This window comes from Trachypithecus francoisi, unplaced genomic scaffold (genome assembly GCF_009764315.1).
Source record: "Trachypithecus francoisi isolate TF-2019V2 unplaced genomic scaffold, Tfra_2.0 Lachesis_group10, whole genome shotgun sequence".
Taxonomy (NCBI): domain Eukaryota; kingdom Metazoa; phylum Chordata; class Mammalia; order Primates; family Cercopithecidae; genus Trachypithecus; species Trachypithecus francoisi.
The window spans coordinates 107,069,043-107,087,935 of record NW_022681455.1 but is presented as its reverse complement, the minus strand read 5'-3'; the positions used below and the strand labels follow the sequence as shown (position 1 = coordinate 107,087,935).

The window sequence follows — 18,893 nt, the reverse complement described above, 5'->3', positions numbered from 1 at the left end:
GGCGCAGAGTTCGGAAATCTCTTCCTCCAGCTCCTATACTGAGTTAAAATAACTGCAGAAAATATGTGGAAGAATACAGAAATATGTTTAATACTTAGTATCAAACTAAAAAGTAATATAAAATTACAAAACTTCTTTTTTTTCATGCACAGGCTTTTTCTGGTAAGGACCGCTGGGATTGAACAGAAGCTTCCGGTAAATAAGGGCCCCGTCGGCAAGACAGCACACTGCTGTCACAAGTGCAAACACCTGGAAAGAAAGACACGCGTCACTGCCCTAACCATGGTCCCCACTCCTGTCATTCACACAAGTTTTAAGTGGTCTGCCCACCAGATTCCTCTCTTGCTAGGGTACTCGGATTGCTCCCTGTGCTTCACCTAATACTAACATGGAGAGACTTCAGAGATCATCTTATTCTCTTCATTGCTAAGTTTTCTAAATACTTGCCTATAGAAAGAGAAAAGATAATTTAAGGGAGCAGAAAAATAATGAAGCAGTGTGGGCTCTGAAATTCATATTTGTTTGCTTTTATCTGTTGACCTGCTCTTGCATGTATCCTTTTAAGCCCTACTGAGGATATTTAGTTAACATTTCTAACCTCAGTGTTCAACTCTGACTTCTCTACTGACAAACTCTATAGAAGAAAAGGTCAAAGTTAACACCAGCTCAGTATTAAATCATGGGGACTGCAGCTCCAGAAAACTGAATGATGTTTTAATCAGTTTAATAAGATGATCCAAAGTGAACTCTCAAAGGCTAGGTTACATCTGCTTAAGGGGTGATATTCTAAATGGGCCTTAAGAAAGAAGAAAGTAAAATTGAGATAATGGCACATATACACCATGGAATATTATGCAGCCATAAAAAAGGATGAGTTTGCGTCCTTTGTAGGGACATGGATGCAGCTGGAAACCATCATTCTTAGCAAACTATCACAAGAACAGAAAACCAAACACCGCATGTTCTCACTCATAGGTGGGAACTGAACAATGAGATCACTTGGACTCGGGAAGGGGAACATCACACACCAGGGCCTATCATGGGGAGGGGGGAGGGGGGAGGGATTGCATTGGGAGTTATACCTGATATAAATGACGAATTGATGGGTGCTGACGAGTTGATGGGTGCAGCACACCAACATGGCACAAGTATACATATGTAACAAACCTGCACGTTATGCACATGTACCCTAGAACTTAAAGTATAATAATAAAAAAAATAAAAAAAAGAAAAAAAAAGTATAAAACTTGAAAATAAGGATAAAAGGGTACAGCAAGTCCTTTTGATGTCTTACCAGTATATTATTTCAATAGCCCACTCCATGACAATTTATCTGATTACTCATGTTTGACTTTGCTATTTCCTATTTGATTAGAGACTAGACACTACGGAATTATATGTTAAATTACAGATTTTTGTCAAGTAAAAAAGATAACTTTAAAGATTGCTGTTCTGTTGTCCCGTTGGTCACTAACCAATGTTGTATCCAACCCAGCTATACTATTCTAACATCCTTTTAATGTCTTTCCTGATGTACTATATATAACCTTGTTCCTCAAACACTCTTGGAACCAGTTTCATCCTCATATTGGTATGTATGTATATGTATACTTATATACACATATATATACATATATGCATATATGTATACATTACCTGTAAACATAATAAAGTGCTTTGAGGAAATTAAAAAAAAAAGTAAAATTGAGATAAAAGCAATAAACAAGAACACGTGGGGACCTTCAGACTCTCTGATGGCTATCTGAGAGCTGGTGCCTGGTGGGGGAGGAGGATGCCATTCCTTGCATGCTGTTTGGTCAGCTTCATCCAGTGGTCAGGCAGTTTGGTTTCCTGGCTCCAGACATGGCTCTCAGTCTCCTTTTCCACCCAGAGTCTGAAGCCACTGCCTCCTAGGTTCTGACCACACTGAATACCTCCTACCAATCTTTTCATGACTAGCACTCTGTACACTATTGGCTCCTCTACCTGGAAACTCTTCTCTTTTTTTCTCCTTTATTCTCAGCAAACAGCAATTCCACTGCCAGAGAGGTAGTTTCCTCTTTTCTGCACTCTGCAGCTCCCTGTCAACAACTTATATACAGCGGTTTCCACTTGTGTCTCCTGTGTTAGGTTCTAAGCAACTTGAGGACAGGGCTCACACTCTAGTCAGTGCTATCTCAAAGCAGCATAATGTGAGTCACCAATGTAACACAGCCACATAATTAAAGATTTTTTAACAGCCACATTATCAATGTAAAGAAAAAAATAAGTCAGCCAGGCGTGGTGGCTCCCGCCTGTAATCCCAGCACTTTGGGAGGCTGAGGTGGGCAGATCACGAGGTCAGAAGATTGAGACCATCCTGGTTAACACAGTGAAACTCCATATCTACTAAAAATACAAAAAATTAGCCGGGGGTGGTGGCAGGCACCTGTAGTCCCCGCTAGTCGAGAGGCTAAGGTAGAATGGTGTGAATCCAGGAGGCGGAGCTTGCAGTGAGCCGAGATGGCACCACTGCACTCCATCCAGCCTGGGTGACAGAGCGAGATTCCGTCTCAAAAAAAAAAAAAAAAAAGAAAAGAAAAGTCATAGATTTTAATATATTTAGCTCAGTATATCTAAAACATTATCATTTAACATGTAATCAACAAAGTTATTAACAAAATATTCTACAATCCTTGTTGGGGGTAATAAATCTTTGAAATTCAATGTGTATTTTTATGCTTACAGCTGATCTTGATTCAGACTAGCCACATTTCCAGTGCTCAGTAGCCCCATTGCGTAGCAACTACGGTTACTATACTGAACAGCACAACTCTATATTTTGTCAGCCCCTGCCAAAGTATACTTAAGAAATGAGTAAATTAATGAACGAGTAAAAAAGTGAATGAAAGTAAATCCTATGCCTGGTCCCTCCTCCTTCATAGTAGAAAGATGTGTATTATCTTCAAAAACAACTGGGGGAAATTGACACAGAGCTATCTCATTTCTAGAATAATTCTGACTCCTCATGAAGTTGCTTAGGGCCTAAGGGAGGTGGGTTCTGACATATATGGCTGAGAACTCTCCTAAGTGACCCATACTATGAAAGAACATGGAAGTAAGAAGATTTATTTAAGAACTTTCTTTTTTTTTTTTGAGGCGGAGTCTCGCTCTGTCGCCCAGGCTGGAGTGCAGTGGCGGGATCTCAGCTCACTGCAAGCTCCGCCTCCCGGGTTTACGCCGTTCTCCTGCCTCAGCCTCCGGAGTAGCTGGGACTACATTAGCTGGGACTACAGGCGCCCGCCACCTCACCCGGCTAGTTTTTTGTATTTTTTTTTAGTAGAGACGGGGTTTCACCGTGTTAGCCAGGATGGTCTTGATCTCCTGACCTCGTGATCCGCCCGTCTCAGCCTCCCAAAGTGCTGGGATTACAGGCTTGGGCCACCGCGCCCGGCCTTATTTAAGAACTTTCTAATTCAATTCTTTAGGTCAGAACCTAGAAAAGCTAAGTGATTTTGAACCTTGTATGAGAAATCTCAGAAGAATATCAGATAGAACTATAACTAAATTACCTGAGTCATTTTCTGGCTTGCTTTCTAGGATGAAGTCTGATGGAATGGATCTGCTTCTCTTCAAGCAGTGTTCAAAATGATCCTTTAGTTGCAAGGTGCCCTGCCAATGTTTCCTTACTGTAAGGACATCATCTATTATATTCTATCTGAAGGATCTGAACAAGAAATAACCGAGCTCAAAACAGTCTGTCTCATCTTAACAAGTGGTATGTATCCTTTTCTATAAAAGGGAGAGCTATGAAACTCATCCATCTTTTTGTTTTGTTTTGCTTGGTATCAGGTTTCTCAGAGCTAAGTGCTGTAACTGATTCCAGTAGCTTTTGTTGGTCTAGTCTAGCCCTACGTACCTATAAGAAATCTGTAGGAACCTCTTTATTGGGTTAATTCTGCTTCTAGTATAAAATCACACTCCTTCACGTTAATCAGGGCAAGCATTCACAGACAAAAATATTGAGCCACTAGGCACTGTATATTAGCCTAAGAATCTCAAGGATGAATACAGTATAGCTTTCTATTCTTATATCTGTTTTCCAAATAAATTTGCATTCTGATAAAACCTGTAGAAAGAAAGCAGAAAGACTTCCACTTACCCCTCCACCAACTGTCAATGGTGTGGTTTCTGGTATCAGAGCCAACACAGATACGATGAGCATGAATACTGTTGTTACCAGTGAGTTGATAATATCCTAAAAACACACAATAAAGCTGAGTCTTACATGAAGATTACCAAGTAATGCTAAACAAAACAAAACAAAACAAAAGTCAGCAGGCCAAATGCACTGGCTCCCGCCTGTAATCCCAGCACTTTAGGAGGCGGACAGATCACCTGAAGCCTGGAGTTTGAGACCAGCCTGGCCAACATGGTGAAACCCCGTCTCTACTAAAAAAACAAAAATTAGCCGGGCATGGTGGTACATGCCTGTAATCCCAGCTACTCGGGAGGCTGAGGCACAAAAATTGCTTAAACCCGGGAGGCAGAAGTTGCAGTGAACTGAGATCACGCCATTGCACTACAGCCTGGGCAACAGAGTGAGACTCTGTTTCAACAAAAGGAGTCAGCTTCCTAAATATTTTGAAAGTTTCATTTTATTAAACAAATTCATTTAACACATATCTTTCAGGAAACCAAAATGTCACAGTAAAATGATACCTAGATAGTATCTGGTCTATAATGACACCTAGTGGTTTTCTTTTACCTGTAATATGCCAATCTTACTTAAAAAGCTTTTTATTTCTTTTTTACTTAACATAAATGTAGTTGGAGGGAAAACTCATCTGATTAGGAAATAAAGTAGATGATGTATTATGTAGAAAGTTTAAGGTAGAAGGGGTGCCATGGGAAGTAAAACTGCTCACTTTTAATAACATAAGAAAATGCAGAGTAGTCTACATTGTATATCAAACTTTAAGTTACTAAAAATGCAATTAATGCTGGGCGCTGTGGCTCATGTCATGGTAATCCCAACACTTTGGGAGGCTGAGGCGGTTGGATCACCTGAGGTCAGGAGTTCAAGACCAGTCTAACCAACATGGTGAAACTCTGTCTTTATTAAAAAATACAAAATTAGCCAGGCATGGTGGTGGGCACCTGTGGTCCTAGCTACTTGGGAGGCTGAGGCAGGAGAATTGCTTGAAGCCAGGAGATGGAGATTGCAGTGAGCTGAGATTGCACCACTGCATTCCAGCCTGGGTGACAGAGCGAGACTCTGAGACTCAGTCTCAAAAAAAAAAGGCAATTAATAAAACTTAAAATAGCACACACTTAAGAGAAAGTGGTAATTTTCAGGAAATCCCCACAGGCATCTCTATGCAATGGATGACCAATTATGCTATTATTGGTGATGATACAGCTCATTTGCTTAAAACTTTCACAAAGTAAAAATTAGTTTCATTCTTAACTGTGATGTCAAGAAGTGCAATTTTACATTTTTAAAATGGATGTGTAGTGTGGGAAAGGTAAACTGTCTAGCTGAGAAAGGTTTATGTATGTTTGCAGATAACCACAGGCAGGAAGGAATAACACAAATAGCAAACTGCAAAACTCTGGTAATTTAGAAAAGCAATTAGAAAGAAAGTAAGAAGAGGTTCAATGGGGGCAGGGCAAGATCAGATATACTTAGGAAGAAAAAAGTTATCATTTGTAGGAGACACTGAGACAACTATTCTAGGTTAACTCTCTTTTGTGTTGGATTTTTTGCTGTCCTTCAAAAGGCAACAGATCATACTCCTGCTTCAGACAGGCAGCCTGCCTCCTGTGAGCAATCTGGGCAAGTGTTTATAGATGGCTTTGGATCAAAGCAGTGTTCTAGGGAGGGCAGAGAACCACAGGGGGAAAAAAAGGATATGCCTGCCTTGGAACACCAATGATCCTCAAGAGTAATTTACACCATTTCTTTTATATTAAAAATGAAACATCTATATGCCACAGAGTAGAATGTAAACTTAATTACAAAAATAGGGATTTCAAAGGAATTCTGAGCCTATGCTTAGATACCACCTCAAAGCCATGGGTTGAGTCATTTTTTTGTGTTTTCTGTCATTTGGGGCTCTTGGGGGGAACAATCAGAGAAGGCCTGCTCTGCAGACTGTATCAGGGACAACTTTGGGACAGTTTGAGTGGAGATGACCAAGCCCTCTCCTAGTTAGCAAAGGCAGTGGCTAGCAGATGGAAGTACTTACAACTTACCTTTTCCCCACCTCCAGATGAACTGGAACAGTCAGCCATCTCTGGGTCCTACACTTCAGGTAAGAGCCCCAGGCAACTTCTGCACCTGTGCTCTGGCTCCAATTCCACTCTGCAGGGACCTCACTCTATTCATTACTTTTATTTGTCTCTGGCCATATTTCCTCAACTCAGAGATGACCCCTCTAATTGTCTCTTTCCTTCCCTGCTCAGTCCCACAACTTTCCTGTCACTTGCCCACTTTAGGCAAACTCCTCTGGAAAAGGCCACCTGGGGGGCGGGGGAGAGAGAGAGAGAGACAGAGAGAGAGAGAGAGAGAGAGAGAGAGAGAGAGAACTTATCTTTCTGTTTACATGTGTCCATTCTTCTTGAAATGTATTCCCGTCTTGGCTTAGGTGACAGCAGTCTCACTTGGGTGCTCTCCTGCCTTTTCTGGCCACGTCTCATCTCATATGTTGGCGTTTCCCAGTTTTACCTTCAGCTCTCTCTACACTCTTTCTGAGCCACTTTGGCCAGTCCAAGCTCAGTTAACATCACAAGGTGATGACTCCTAAAGTGTGGCTCTAGCTCCTCTTAAGTTTCACACCATTTCTGAACATCTCCATATGAATATCGCATGAGTAACTAAAATCTAGTATTTATCAAGCTAAACTCATTACATACGGCTCTGCTGCACCCTTCCTTAAACGTATTCTTCCTCTGTCAGTATCCTCTCAAGATATAGAGGCTGATCATCTGATCATGCCACTCTCCTACTTAAAAACCTCCAACAACTCCCATTAGGCTTTGGGTTAAAGTCCAGAGCACATAAACCCTTGTATGCCCTGACCCCATTGTCTCAAACCTCACTTTTGCCCAGGCTCTTGTTCACAACTCAATACCCAACCATTTAGATACACCTGCAGGTCCTGGAGGGTCATGCTCTTTCTCCACCTAGACCCTCACATATGCTGCTGCTTTTCTAGCAGAAAAGCACTTTCCCTTCCCTGTCTCAGTCATCTGCTAACTACGTTTCATCCTTCAGCCCTCAGTTTGGGCAGTTTTTCTTCACAGCCTACTGTGATCTGGTCCCTTTCCCTTGCTGGGTTGCATCCATGCCAGCCTAGGTGTATATCTATCACAGCACCTATTCTCTGAGTTGCTTCCTGGGTGCATTTAAAGTCTCTGAGGTACAAGATTTTTGTTTTGTCTTACCAAAGAACCAATTACAGAATCTAGGATTAGCAAATACTTAACATTTGCTAAATAAATAATTTCATTAGACAAAGATCAGAAAGGATTCTGGGTTTCGTAACGGAGCAAAAACTTAGTTACCCATATAACACCCCATTTCTAAGAGATACAATATCAGTAAAGTTTGATCCTTAGAGATTTGGGGACTATTCCTTTTAGTGTGCTACATATAAGCTACTCTCTCTCAGTCTATTCTGTTACACTCCCGGCTCTAGGTGTATTACTGGGACATGTAAGAAACTCCAAGGAATTATGTTTGGAGAAAAAGAAAGGCTAGAATGTGTTAGTTTTATTAAACTCTACAGAAGCTGTGAAGAGCAACTATGCAAGACAAAGAGGATGTGGACCAGTGTTCATTATCTTCTTGAAGAAATATTTAGAACAATTTAGTTTAACCCTTTCTGCCACTAAATGAGGTCCAACTGAGGAAGACTTCGCACTCTGTTTTCCTAGACCTCCCTCCAAGCAAGTAGAGCCCCGAAGTGTAGATTAAATAGTTTTGAGAGGTGCTATGAATATCCTACTTCCCAGCTTTTCCCTTTGAGGACTTTTAAAAAGTTTATGATTTGCCTGAAATGCTTGCCACTGGCCTTGAAGGTGGTTCCAGAAGGTATCATTTAAAGGCATGCTTATGGTTTAAGAATAGCTCTGAAGTCTTTTCTTGTTGATACGAATTATCAGCTTAGATATTAGTACTGTGGCATCCAAGAGGATGAGACCAGTGCAGCCGAGGAAGACATGGCAGCAATTAGTACAGCCAAAGAGGAGAAGGGCAGCAGGAGGGTTTAGGAGGGAGATCTACGGAGACAGGATGCTGGGGATGAGACTTGCAAGAGGACAGAGGAGAAGTCACTCAGTTTTTCTTAGAATCAGCTTCTAGTCCAGTCTGAGGGGATGCATACATCTTAATGAATAACTTTCATCTGCCCAATTTGACAGTTTTCAGAACCATCTGGGCATTCCACTGGGCAGTTATTCCTCATAAAATGAGTATGGCAGGTTGCAGTCTATATACTATGAAATATCAGAGGTGCTAACATTATTTAGTAATAACTACAGATATTTTCAAGTGAGATAACATTGTACGTTAGCTTCCTCAATTAGTTTGATTTTCCATTTAGTGACCAAGGATGTGCAAGGATAGATACTTGTGTATCTCTTTCCATCTCTATCCCAATTTTGAGGCCATATTAACATGCATTCAAATAGGTAATAAAGATTAAGAAAGCACTATAATTTTATTAACATGGTCCTAAATTTAAATTTCTTTAGAAGATGTATCCAAGCAAATTCTAACAGAAGTGTCAGCCGAATCTACTGATAGATGTGCACAGAGAACGTATGCTCTGTGGCTGCCCTGCATCCTTAAGACCCTCTCCCAAGGCAATACAGGGCACACTAGCAACGGGTAGGGCTCCTCCGTCCTAAGCCTATCAGAGATTACCTTAAGGGTTTAACAGAAACAAAAAACAGAGTTCATTAAAATATCTCATTATGGTAGGAAAAAGTAAAATTTAAGGATGACACTGAACACTTACAAGCAAAGGCCAAAATAACCACTTCATTAGTCGATCAAGTCTGAGTATATATAAAAGTATGAAAAACAAAATAACGGTGACTTCAAATCCAGTGATAACAATATATGGTTCAGGGGCTTGTGCGATGATAAAAAAGGTCATAGATGTCACAGTTAGTGCCTAGAAGAAAAAAACCCATGATTTATTCAGTGACAACTGAATACAAATTTAAACTGTAAAAATGATAATTTCTAAAATAATAGGCTGGGCACAGTGGGTCATGCCTGTAATCCCAGTATTCTGGGAGGCTGAGGTAGGAGGATTGCTTGAGGCTAGGAGTTCAAGACCAGCCTGGGCAACATAATGAGACCTCATCTCCAAATAAACAAAAATAACCAGATACTGGGGTTTCCGCCATACACACACACATATAAAACAGCCACGGCTAAAGTGTATGGATATTGACTTCTCTTTGTCTTTTAGAGGACTGGGTATTCCTCTCTATTTTAAGTCTAATTAATTATTCCTCTTGTGTTTCTGACACCATCACTTCCCACATCAGTTCTCTTGATCTTTTTCCACCAAATACTTCCATTCCCTCTTGTACTTTCTTTTTTTTTTTGAGCCGGAGTCTCGCTCTGCCGCCCAGGCTGGAGTGCAGTGGCCGGATCTCAGCTTACTGCAAGCTCCGCCTCCTGGGTTCACACCATTCTCCTGCCTCAGCCTCCCACGTAGCTGGGACTACAGGCGCCCGCCACCTCGCTCGGCTAGTTTTTTGTATTTTTTAGTAGAGACGGGGTTTCACTGTGTAAGCCAGGATGGACTCCATCTCCTGACCTCGTGATCCGCCCGTCTCGGCCTCCCAAAGTGCTGGGATTACAGGCTTGAGCCACCGCGCCCGGCCCCCTCTTGTACTTTCAATCCATCCTCTGTTAGCTCCTTTTCTCATCATCCTAGAAACATCTCAGTTGTCTTCTTTTAAAATATACACACACATACTCCTTCCTTTTATCCTGCTCCCCACAGAAACCCTTGTTTTGTTTTCTATTGTTGTTATGCTTCCTCAAAAAGGCTGTATACTGGCTGTCTATAATTTCTTACCATCCATTTATCACTCCTTAATTCTTAACAATCTGGAGTCTACTGTCAGATTTTAATGTTGCCAGAAAAATACTGAGGAGCAAAGTTCAAAACAAATTGTCAGGGCGGGCGCGGTGGCTCATGTCTGTAATCCCAGCACTTTGGGAGGCCAAGGCAGGCGGATTGCCTCAAGTCAGGAGTTTGAGACCAGCCTGGCCAACATGGTGAAACCTTGTCTCTACTAAAAATACAAAAATTATCCAGGTGTGGTAGCAGGTGCCTGTAATCCCAGCTACTCCGGTGGCTGAGGCAGGAGAATTGCTTGAACCCAGGATGTGGGGGTTGCAGTGAGCTGAGATCACGCCACTGCACTTCATCCAGCCTGAGTGACAGAGCCAGACCCTGTCTCAAAAACAAAAACAAAAAAAATTGTCAGAGAAGAACAATTCTGACATTTAATAGCTTTATTACCAAAATACCACTTTTTATACACTTCTACCTAAACAATGCAATCAGAATCTATGCTATTTTAAGTGAAAAAAACAAAAAAAACAAAAAAAAAAACTCTGAAATTTCTTCATTTCCAAATGAAGATACAGAACATGGCAATGTTAAGTGAAAAAAAATTAAGCTGGTGGGTCCCAGGGGAGTTCTGTCACTGTTCTTAGGAAATAAAGCTTTCTCCAAAGCTCTGTGCTGTTGGTAAACGATTTGGTTAAGAGTCTTCCCTGGCTAGACTTTTAAAATATCCTGTCAGCTGGTAACATATACCTACTCATTTTAAGTCCATATAGGTTACTTATTTATAATTCTTCCAATTACTTTATTAGCATAAATATGCCCTTCTTTTAAACTTCTAAATTGGTCAGTTTGATTACTAATAGTTACTAAGTAACTTCATTCTTTATAATTAATATAATTACTATTAGCAACACATCATCTCCAACTACTCCAATTACTCTGCTGGACCAAGGTCTTCAGCCCACAGATTATGAAATGAAGGGTCACTTTTTCAGTCCCTATCCTCTGTAACCTTTTTGCATCATGGTAATTTGCACTGGTGATTACTCCATTTCCTTAAAACTTTCTATGGTTTCTGTCAAACTGGGGTCTCCTGTGATTTATATTTACAGCTCTTACATCTTTCCTAAGCTCCTGGCCTTTGTTTCCAGTTATCTTTTAAATATCTCACTAATAGTATCTCAGACATTACCACTCTATGGATATTGCCTTTGCTAACATCAGTGATTTCAGAAATACTAAATTTAATGAATGTTTTTTTCTTTTTCCAGTACTTTCAGTTGCTGTTTTATAATGAACATTTTTCATTCCTTATCCTAGTGGACCCCTATGATGTTATTGCCATTGGCTGTCCTTCCCCTACTACTGTTTTCTTTTGGTTCCCGTGTCACTTCTCCGAGATTTTAAACCTCTGCTACTGTTCTCTCTTGGTGGGTTCCTCTCATTTTATTCACCCCTGTAAAATGCTGTCATTCTCATTCCACTCAATGAGTCTGGGTCTCTAACCCAGGTCCATTCCCCACATTTCACACCTAAGTAGCCATCTAGAATCCCTATCTGGATAACCTACAGGAATCTCAGTTCACCATGTTTAAAGCTGAAATCCTGCCCCTTCCTCCTGGATTCACAACCTCAACTGGTGGTACCACAATCTACCTTATCACCCATGCCAGGAACCTAAGATCACTGTTCTTACCCATTCCCCAACTGAGCAATAATCAGGTCCTGCTCACTTAATGCCTAAACATTTTGGGCACTCCCTTCTCTTCATCCTTACAACTACTGCCGTCAGCATCTTTTCCATGAACTATCATGACGAAATTTCTAACATGCAAGTTTGTTTACGGATTTCTTCATCTATTCAAAATTCTTCAGTGGCTCTCCAGGGTCTTTAGAATAGAGCCCGCTTCTCACCATGTTTTCAAGATCTTCCACAATTTGGCTCCTGTCTACTTCTTCAGAAAAGACTTACTTCACAATTTATCCACATGAATCAAACTCCTGATCCTCTTTTCACATTTGCTTCATCAATAGGCTGTCTCATCTCAGTGGATGGCGACTCATCCTTCCAGTTGCTTAAACCAAAAACTTTAGAAGCTGTCTTGGACTCCTCTTTTGTTTACCCCACATCTGGCTCATCAGCAAATCTTGTTGGTGCTGTTGGTATATTCCAAATGTGACCACTTCTTATTACCTGCTCTGCTACCACCAGCCACCATCATCATCTCTTGCCCAGATTATTACAATTGGTCTCTTTGATTCTACCTTTGCCCCTGCAGCAATCCCCTTCTGTCCTTCCCTACGAATCTACTGTTAACATAGCAGCTAGTATTTTGTTTTTTGTTTGTTTGTTTTTGAGAGGGAGTCTCACTCTGTCACCTAGGCTGGAGTGCAGTGGGGTGATTTTGGCTTACCTCAACCTCCGTCTCCCAGGTTCCAGTGATTCTCCTGCCTCAGCCTCCTGAGTAGCTGAGATTACAGGCACGCGCCACCACGCCTGGCTAATTTTTTTTTTTTTTTTGTATTTTTAATAGAGATGGGGTTTCACCATGTTGGTCAGGCTGCTGGAACTCCTAACTTCAAATGATCTGCCTGCCTTGGCCTCCCAAAGTGATGGGATTACAGAGTGAGCCACTGGGCCTGGCCTAGTATACTTTAAAAATATAAGTTAGATCATATACTTTACTTAAAACCTTCCTCATCTTCACTCACTCACCCCAGTCCAGTTATGCTGGTTTCCTTGCTCTTTCTTGATGCCTTCCCGCACATTCCTGCCGTAAGGCCACACCGCACTGGATTTTCTTTGCTTCAAACACTCTTGTTCCAGGTATTCTCATAGCTAACTCCCTCATCTCAGTCAAATCTTTGATCAGATGTCATCTCAACAAAGTCTAGAATTCTATTCATTATTGCAACTTTTCTCTGCAACTCCCTCCCGGCCTTACAAACTCCCTTACCTGGCTTTTACTTTTCTCTTGTTCCACTGCACATACCACCTTCTAGAATACTAAAATTTATTGTGTTTGCCTCCTCTGCCCTCCCATCCCAATATGTGTACTCCACGAGGGCAGGGATCTTTGTTTTTTGTTCACTAGTATTTTTCAAGAGGCTGGAACAGTGCCTGGCACATGACATGCATTACACAGATTATTTGAATAAATGAAGTAACACTCAACTTCTTATATTTCTCTGCAGCAATTGTGCTATTTTTTGCCTCCATGCCTTTAGTCAGGTGGCTCTTAGAGCCAACCCTAGATTGCTCTAGGAAGAGTTTTTTTCTGACACCTATCTCCTTGGTTAGACGCCTCACTTCTGTGTTCTATCTCCACCTTATCACGTATCTTAACTATCTGCTCATGTGTCTGTCTCATAACTAAACTGAAGAACTCCATGAGTCAGGGATTTTTGTCCTGGTTTGTCTTTGCTGTTCCAGCTCCTAGCCCAGAGTTTGGACCATATTAAGTATTCAAATGGTTTGTTGAGGAAATTAATATGTCAAAAACTAACCATTCTCACAGAACATGGTTCCCCCTTCAGTGTTCAAGATGTTTCCTTTTTCAGTGTTCAAGATCCCAGACCTTCTCGTCACTTTTGTCCTGAGTATTTACTCCCAATCAAAAGTTCTCTCTCCTTCCCTCGACTCCAGAGTTGTTTTCTAAATCTCTTATGTATCTCAACTTACACGACATGAAAGCTACTTCTCACAATCACAGACTTTTGGTGTGGGAAGGATCTTATATGCACTTTGTTCAACCCATTCACCTTCAGTTTGAGTCTCCTTTATAACATCTTCACCAAGTGCTCACCTATGCCTGGTACTTTTGTCTGGGAATGCACTGCCTTCCCAAGTGGGCATTTAGTTTTGGGAGATCTCCCAATATAAGATTCCTCCTCACATTAATTGGAAATGTTTTCCTTGTAACTTTGAACTATCTCCATTTTGCCTCTCCCATGTCAACTCTTTAAAACTTAAAACAATTTATTTTTTCCTTCCCTTTAAGGTTTCTCTGTGAATTACTTAAATGATGAGTTTCTAGGATAGATTCCTTCAACGAGGACAGTTTCCACTTCTCTAACTAGCTAGGCCACTTCTCTCCAAATGATCAACTTTCTCCAAACTGTTCAGAAGCAACTGCAGTGCTCCCGGTAGGAAGTCTGCTGCTAGAAACGAGCAGTTCTCTCTTTGTCCTGGTTCTGGGCTGTATCAGCCTTGAACTCAATCATATCAAACGTTTGTCTTATATAAGTCCACATAACATTTACCGAAACCCCTGAGGCTTTTTTTTTCCTTTCAAATCTTGTGGGCTTCTGAGAGGTGTAACTGCAGCTGTCTCGCCTGGTACCTTTTAATTTTAAAAAAAAGGTTTTGTTTTGTTTTGTTTTTGTTTTTAAAGAGACAGGATCTCTCTGTCGCCTAGGCTTGTGTGCAGTGGTGCGATCAAGGTTCACTGCAGCCTCGAAATCCTGGGCTCAAGCGATCCTCCCGTCCTGGCCTCCCAAAGTGCTGGGACCACAGGTGTGCGCCACGGCGCCCCGCCCTCTCTGGTTTTCATGAATGTGTGTGCCTAAACCCTCCTAAGGGGAGGGAGGACGGTGCCGTATCTCTCCCCTTCTTCCCTCACGAAGCCGTGCCTTGCCTTTCAATCTTGATCAAAGCGAGGTTGAAAAGCAAACAGTGCGTTCAGCTGTGCACTTCATACCCACATCTCCCGTCCCCGGGCAGCTTCAACAGCCTCCCGCCCTCCGCGGCGGGGCCTCACCAGCCGCAGCATCTTCACGTGTCCTTTCACACTGAAGCAGAAGGGGCGATGTTTTATTTTCGGCTGCACGTTATCCATCGCCCCTGCAGACCGAGCAGCCGCAGTTCTCCTCAACTCTTCTCAGCACGCTGCCCGAGTAGTTTCCGCGCAGCGACAGCAACCGCCGCCGCGGCCGAGCACCGCCCTCCTAGACTTCTCGCCCAGCTGGACTTCTCGCTCTCCCGCGCGCATGCGCACGGCGCCGCAATCGGTCTCGCGCATGCGCCCCCACGGCATCTCTGGGCCGGCCGCGCTGGCTCGTCCTGTATTTTAGTTGTTGCGTAGTACATTAGCGGACCTAGAGGTGGGCACACGTTAGCGGACTGGAGGTGGGCAGGCCGGCTAGCGCCCTGTTAGGCCGCCCTGTTCTGGCCTGGCGTTAATGACGGCAGCCCTCCAGCTTTCCTGAGGAGTCTTCCTGTCGGGAAGCTCTCTCAGGGTTGGGAGCAGAGGAGAGGGAGGGAGGTCTAGAAATGGCGGTCCCATCTCCCAACACCTTGGGCATCGTGAATATCACCTCCTTAAAGGGGATCTCCCTTGGTCATCCCGTGTAGAGCAGCCACCATCACTTCTCAGCATTTATTGCTAGCTGACATATATCATAAAAATACAAATTCTACGAAAGCAGGGACTGGTCTGCTGCTCTCCCTGCAGTGTCCAGGTTCTGGCACATAGTTGGTGCAGAATGTGTGCAGCCTCAGGTCCTATCCAAGCCCCCAGGGCATCACAGTCTGGACTTGTTCTGCATATTTTTACTTTTGCCTCCCACTCGTACTCGTTCTTCCGTGGAACAGCCTGAGTCCCTTCAGATACTTCATGTTTTCTCAAGTGCTCCCATGAAGCCACCGTCTTGGAGCATTCCTTTTTAGGGATGGGAAGTATATGTCTCTCCTCTTACGTGATTTAAATTCTATCTTGGATAATTCGGCCATCACCCTAGTTCATTCAGATCTGTTTGGATCCAGCCCACCTCAGCCTCAGTCCATTTCATTCTTTTAAATCTGATGAGCAGTTACCTCCAACAGCTTCATCACAAATCACTCACAAAAATGGCCTTAATCCTGAAGTTTATTTACGGAGAGCACACTTGCTAGGTGTGTGGCAGATATGCAGGAAGCACAAGATGAGGCAGCAGATCTAGAGGCAAATGACTTCCTTCTCCCTGCCTAGAGGTGACTGCCAGTATCGTGCCCTCCCGGGAGAGGTGAGAAACCCCTCCACGCAAGCACTGGACCCTTCAGAGTCAAGAGTGGCAACAGCTCTGATTACTGGACCTGGGCCTGTTGAATTCTAATACACTGTGACTCCACATCTGGGCTGAATTTTTGCTGAGTATAATGGAGTTCACATGCTTCCTTCCTAGCCCCTACTTGTCTGTCCAGTTGGAATATTTGGTTGCGTCCTCTGGAGGGATCTAGTACGTTTCGAGTCTAGACGCTGGAACTCTTAAAGTTTAGAGGAAAGAGCTCCAGCTGCCAAGCAAGAGAAATGGGCTGGAATTCTAGCTTCACCCCTTAATGAATGCTTCTGATTTTTTTTTTTTTTTTTTTGAGGCGTAGTCTCTGTCACCCAGGCTGGATTGCAGTGGCACATCTCAGTTCACTGCAACCTCTGCCTCCCAGACTCAAGTGATTCTCGTGCCTCAGCCTCCTAAGTAGCTGGGATTACAGGCGTGCGCCACCATGCCTGGCTAATTTTTGTATTTTTAGTAGAGACAGTGTTTTGCCATATTGGTCAAGCTGGTCTTGAACTCATGACGTCAAGTGATCCGCCCTCCTGGGCCTCCCAAAGTGCTGGGATTACAGGCCTGAGCCACTGCGCCCAGCCGCTTCTGATCATTAAAAATATATATATATTTTTTTTCGCAGGGGGAACGAAGTGTCCCTCTGTTGCTCAGGCTGGAGTGCAGTGCAGCAGTCTCAGCTCACTGCAATCTCTGCCTCCCAGGTTCAAGCGATTTTCTTGCCTTAGCCTCCTGAGTAGCTGGGATTACAGGTGCCCCCCGCCACACCCAGCTACTCTTTGCATTTTTAGTAGAGATGGAGTTTCGCCATGTTGGCCAAGGCTGTCTCGAACTTCTGGCCTCAGGTGATCTGCCTTCCTCGGCCTCCCAAAGTGCTGGGATTACAGGTGTGAGCCACCGCGCCTGGGCCAAAAAATTTACTTTGTAAAAAGACTAGGCAAGTGCAGTAATGAGAAGGGGGGAAAGAGTAGAGCAAGGAGTTATATCTATTGCTTCTGACCATTTGAACAAGTTACCTAATTCTCTGAGGACAAGCTCGGATAATGGGAGAGACAGTATCTATATGCAGGGTTGTTGGGAGAAATAAGTGACGAGTGTGTGCCAGGAGTCTGATTACAGAAGGTGTTCAATTAAGTAATAAGAAATCATTAATCAACCCATCGGTCACTGGTATTATGTGCCATCCATCCTCCCAGTGTTGCCAAGTTATGGGTGCGTTCTGCCAGCGTCCTAGCAGTGGGAAGGCTTCTGGCTGCCAGCGGCGAACCTCTCCCTTCGAGTATTTCTCCTCTCCCTGAGAAGATGAAATGCGACCGGGTCTCTTTAAGGGCCAGGCGCCGGGATCCAGGCGGCGCGCAAGGGCTGGACGAGAAGTAGCCCCCGCCGACTCTCACAGGAAGGAAGCCCGGGCCTCTGGATCCACTCTCCAGGGCCTCTGGATCCGCTCGCCCAGCTATGCTGCTGCGGCCGCTGCGGGGCTGGGCCGCCCTGGCGCTGCGCTGCTTTGGGCCGGGAAGCCCCGGGAGCCCGGCCTCAGGCCCCGGGCCGCGGAGGGTGCAGCGCGGGGCCTGGCTTTCGGGTAACGCGCGTCTTGGTCCCGCCTCCCAGGAGCCCCTATGTGCCCACCTATTCCCGGCCCCTGGGCCCCCGGAACCCACCCGAGCCCGAAGCGCCTCCTCCGAGGCGCGGGTTTTCCTGCCCGGCTGCGGCGGGGGCGGGGGCGGCCATCGGCAGTTACACGGGCGCTAGACCGCAGCGAGCGCGGGAGGCGATGGGGTTTTGCGCCCGGCTCTTGTTCTGGGATGGGAAGAGAGGCGTTAAAGAGCAGCCCAAACGCGGGTCCCCCGACCCATTTCCTGGCCCGATTCTTTCGACCTTAGGGGCGATGGGGACTGGGAGCTGCCCTAAGCCGATTCTCCTCACACTGGTGCCAGCGTAGGGGAGGGAGGTTACGCCCCCGGCGCTCTCCTGCCCTCCCCGGGAGTGGGGACCCACTCAGAAACGGGTCACTCTTACACCCGGGTTCTGGTGTCCGCCATATGGCTGTTGAGAGAACCTCTTGTGGGGCGGATGGGTAGCGATGCCCGCCCTGGGCCTAGAGGAACACCTGCGTCCCAGGCTCAAACCCATGCCCGCGGCCCACTCTTCCCCGTGCACCGCGAGTGGAGGCTGCTCTGTCTTCCCACTTGCTTAACACGCAGTCTGTGAGGATCTAAATAGATAACGTGGAAAATACAAAGTACAATGTAGTGAGTGAAAGAACTCGAGCACACTGGGGACCCACGCAGCCGCAGCCCAGAGTGGCACATCGGCGACACGGTGGTGCGCGCCTCCAACCTTGGAGGGCGCCCAAAATGGAAAATATTTTTAGGCCCGGGAGTGAGCATAAAAATTAGTGTTTTTGTGGTCATGTAGCAAATTAGGGCAGAGGAGAGTTATTTAAAAGTGAGTTTAAAAACTGATTTCCTTTCTTTTGTAGATAAAGAACGGGAAAAAGAGAAAAAATCAGTGGTAAGTCCCTCTTTTATGTGTACTGTCTAGGATAATATTTATTTTTTTTGAAGAGGAGAGACAAAAAAGCAAAAATACATTCCAGAGTAAAAAGCAAAAATACAAGAGAATCTCCAGGGAGAAGGAAGTCTGTCAGCCTCCCAGGAGGCCACCTCTGTTACCAATTTGTATCTTTCCCCAGAGTCTGCACAGGTAGGAGCACACAAGTATTTGTATCCTTCAGGTAGATTTGGTTAAAGCTTAAGGGATGATTGT

The 18,893-nt window shown here is 44.1% G+C and overlaps 2 protein-coding genes across 7 annotated transcripts in view; one reads left to right on the top strand and one right to left on the bottom strand.

Annotated features, from left to right (window-relative positions):
* Positions 1-62: 62 nt before the first annotated feature.
* On the bottom strand, positions 63-15,649 carry LOC117087905 (chemokine-like factor). 3 transcript variants are annotated; one of them, XM_033218688.1, is made up of 4 exons: positions 14,846-15,649; positions 9,006-9,164; positions 4,142-4,237; positions 63-249 (listed from the first exon to the last, which is right to left on the bottom strand). In XM_033218688.1, exons 1-4 carry the CDS (start codon positions 14,921-14,923, stop codon positions 124-126), a joined length of 459 nt encoding a protein of 152 aa, XP_033074579.1. In that variant the 5' UTR covers positions 14,924-15,649; the 3' UTR covers positions 63-123. The 3 variants fall into 3 exon arrangements, with proteins under 3 accessions (XP_033074579.1, XP_033074581.1, XP_033074580.1); XM_033218689.1 differs by lacking the exon at positions 63-249 and adding an exon at positions 3,428-3,668; XM_033218690.1 differs by lacking the exon at positions 9,006-9,164 and having other exon boundaries at positions 65-249; positions 14,846-15,076.
* Positions 15,650-16,056: 407 nt separating this feature from the next.
* Positions 16,057-18,893, top strand: part of TK2 (thymidine kinase 2) — a 45,924-nt gene continuing 43,087 nt past the window's right edge. The window contains exons 1-2 of one of the 4 annotated variants that reach the window (XM_033218680.1): positions 16,057-16,216; positions 18,607-18,638. Coding sequence is in view for 1 of the 4 variants with exons in the window: in XM_033218679.1 (XP_033074570.1) it covers positions 17,583-17,706; positions 18,607-18,638 (156 nt within the window). In the remaining 3 variants the exon portion in view is untranslated. Of the gene's footprint in view, positions 16,217-17,535; positions 17,707-17,760; positions 18,377-18,606; positions 18,639-18,893 lie in introns of those variants that run through there. The other 3 variants (XM_033218679.1, XR_004438942.1, XM_033218682.1) reach the window with 3 other exon arrangements.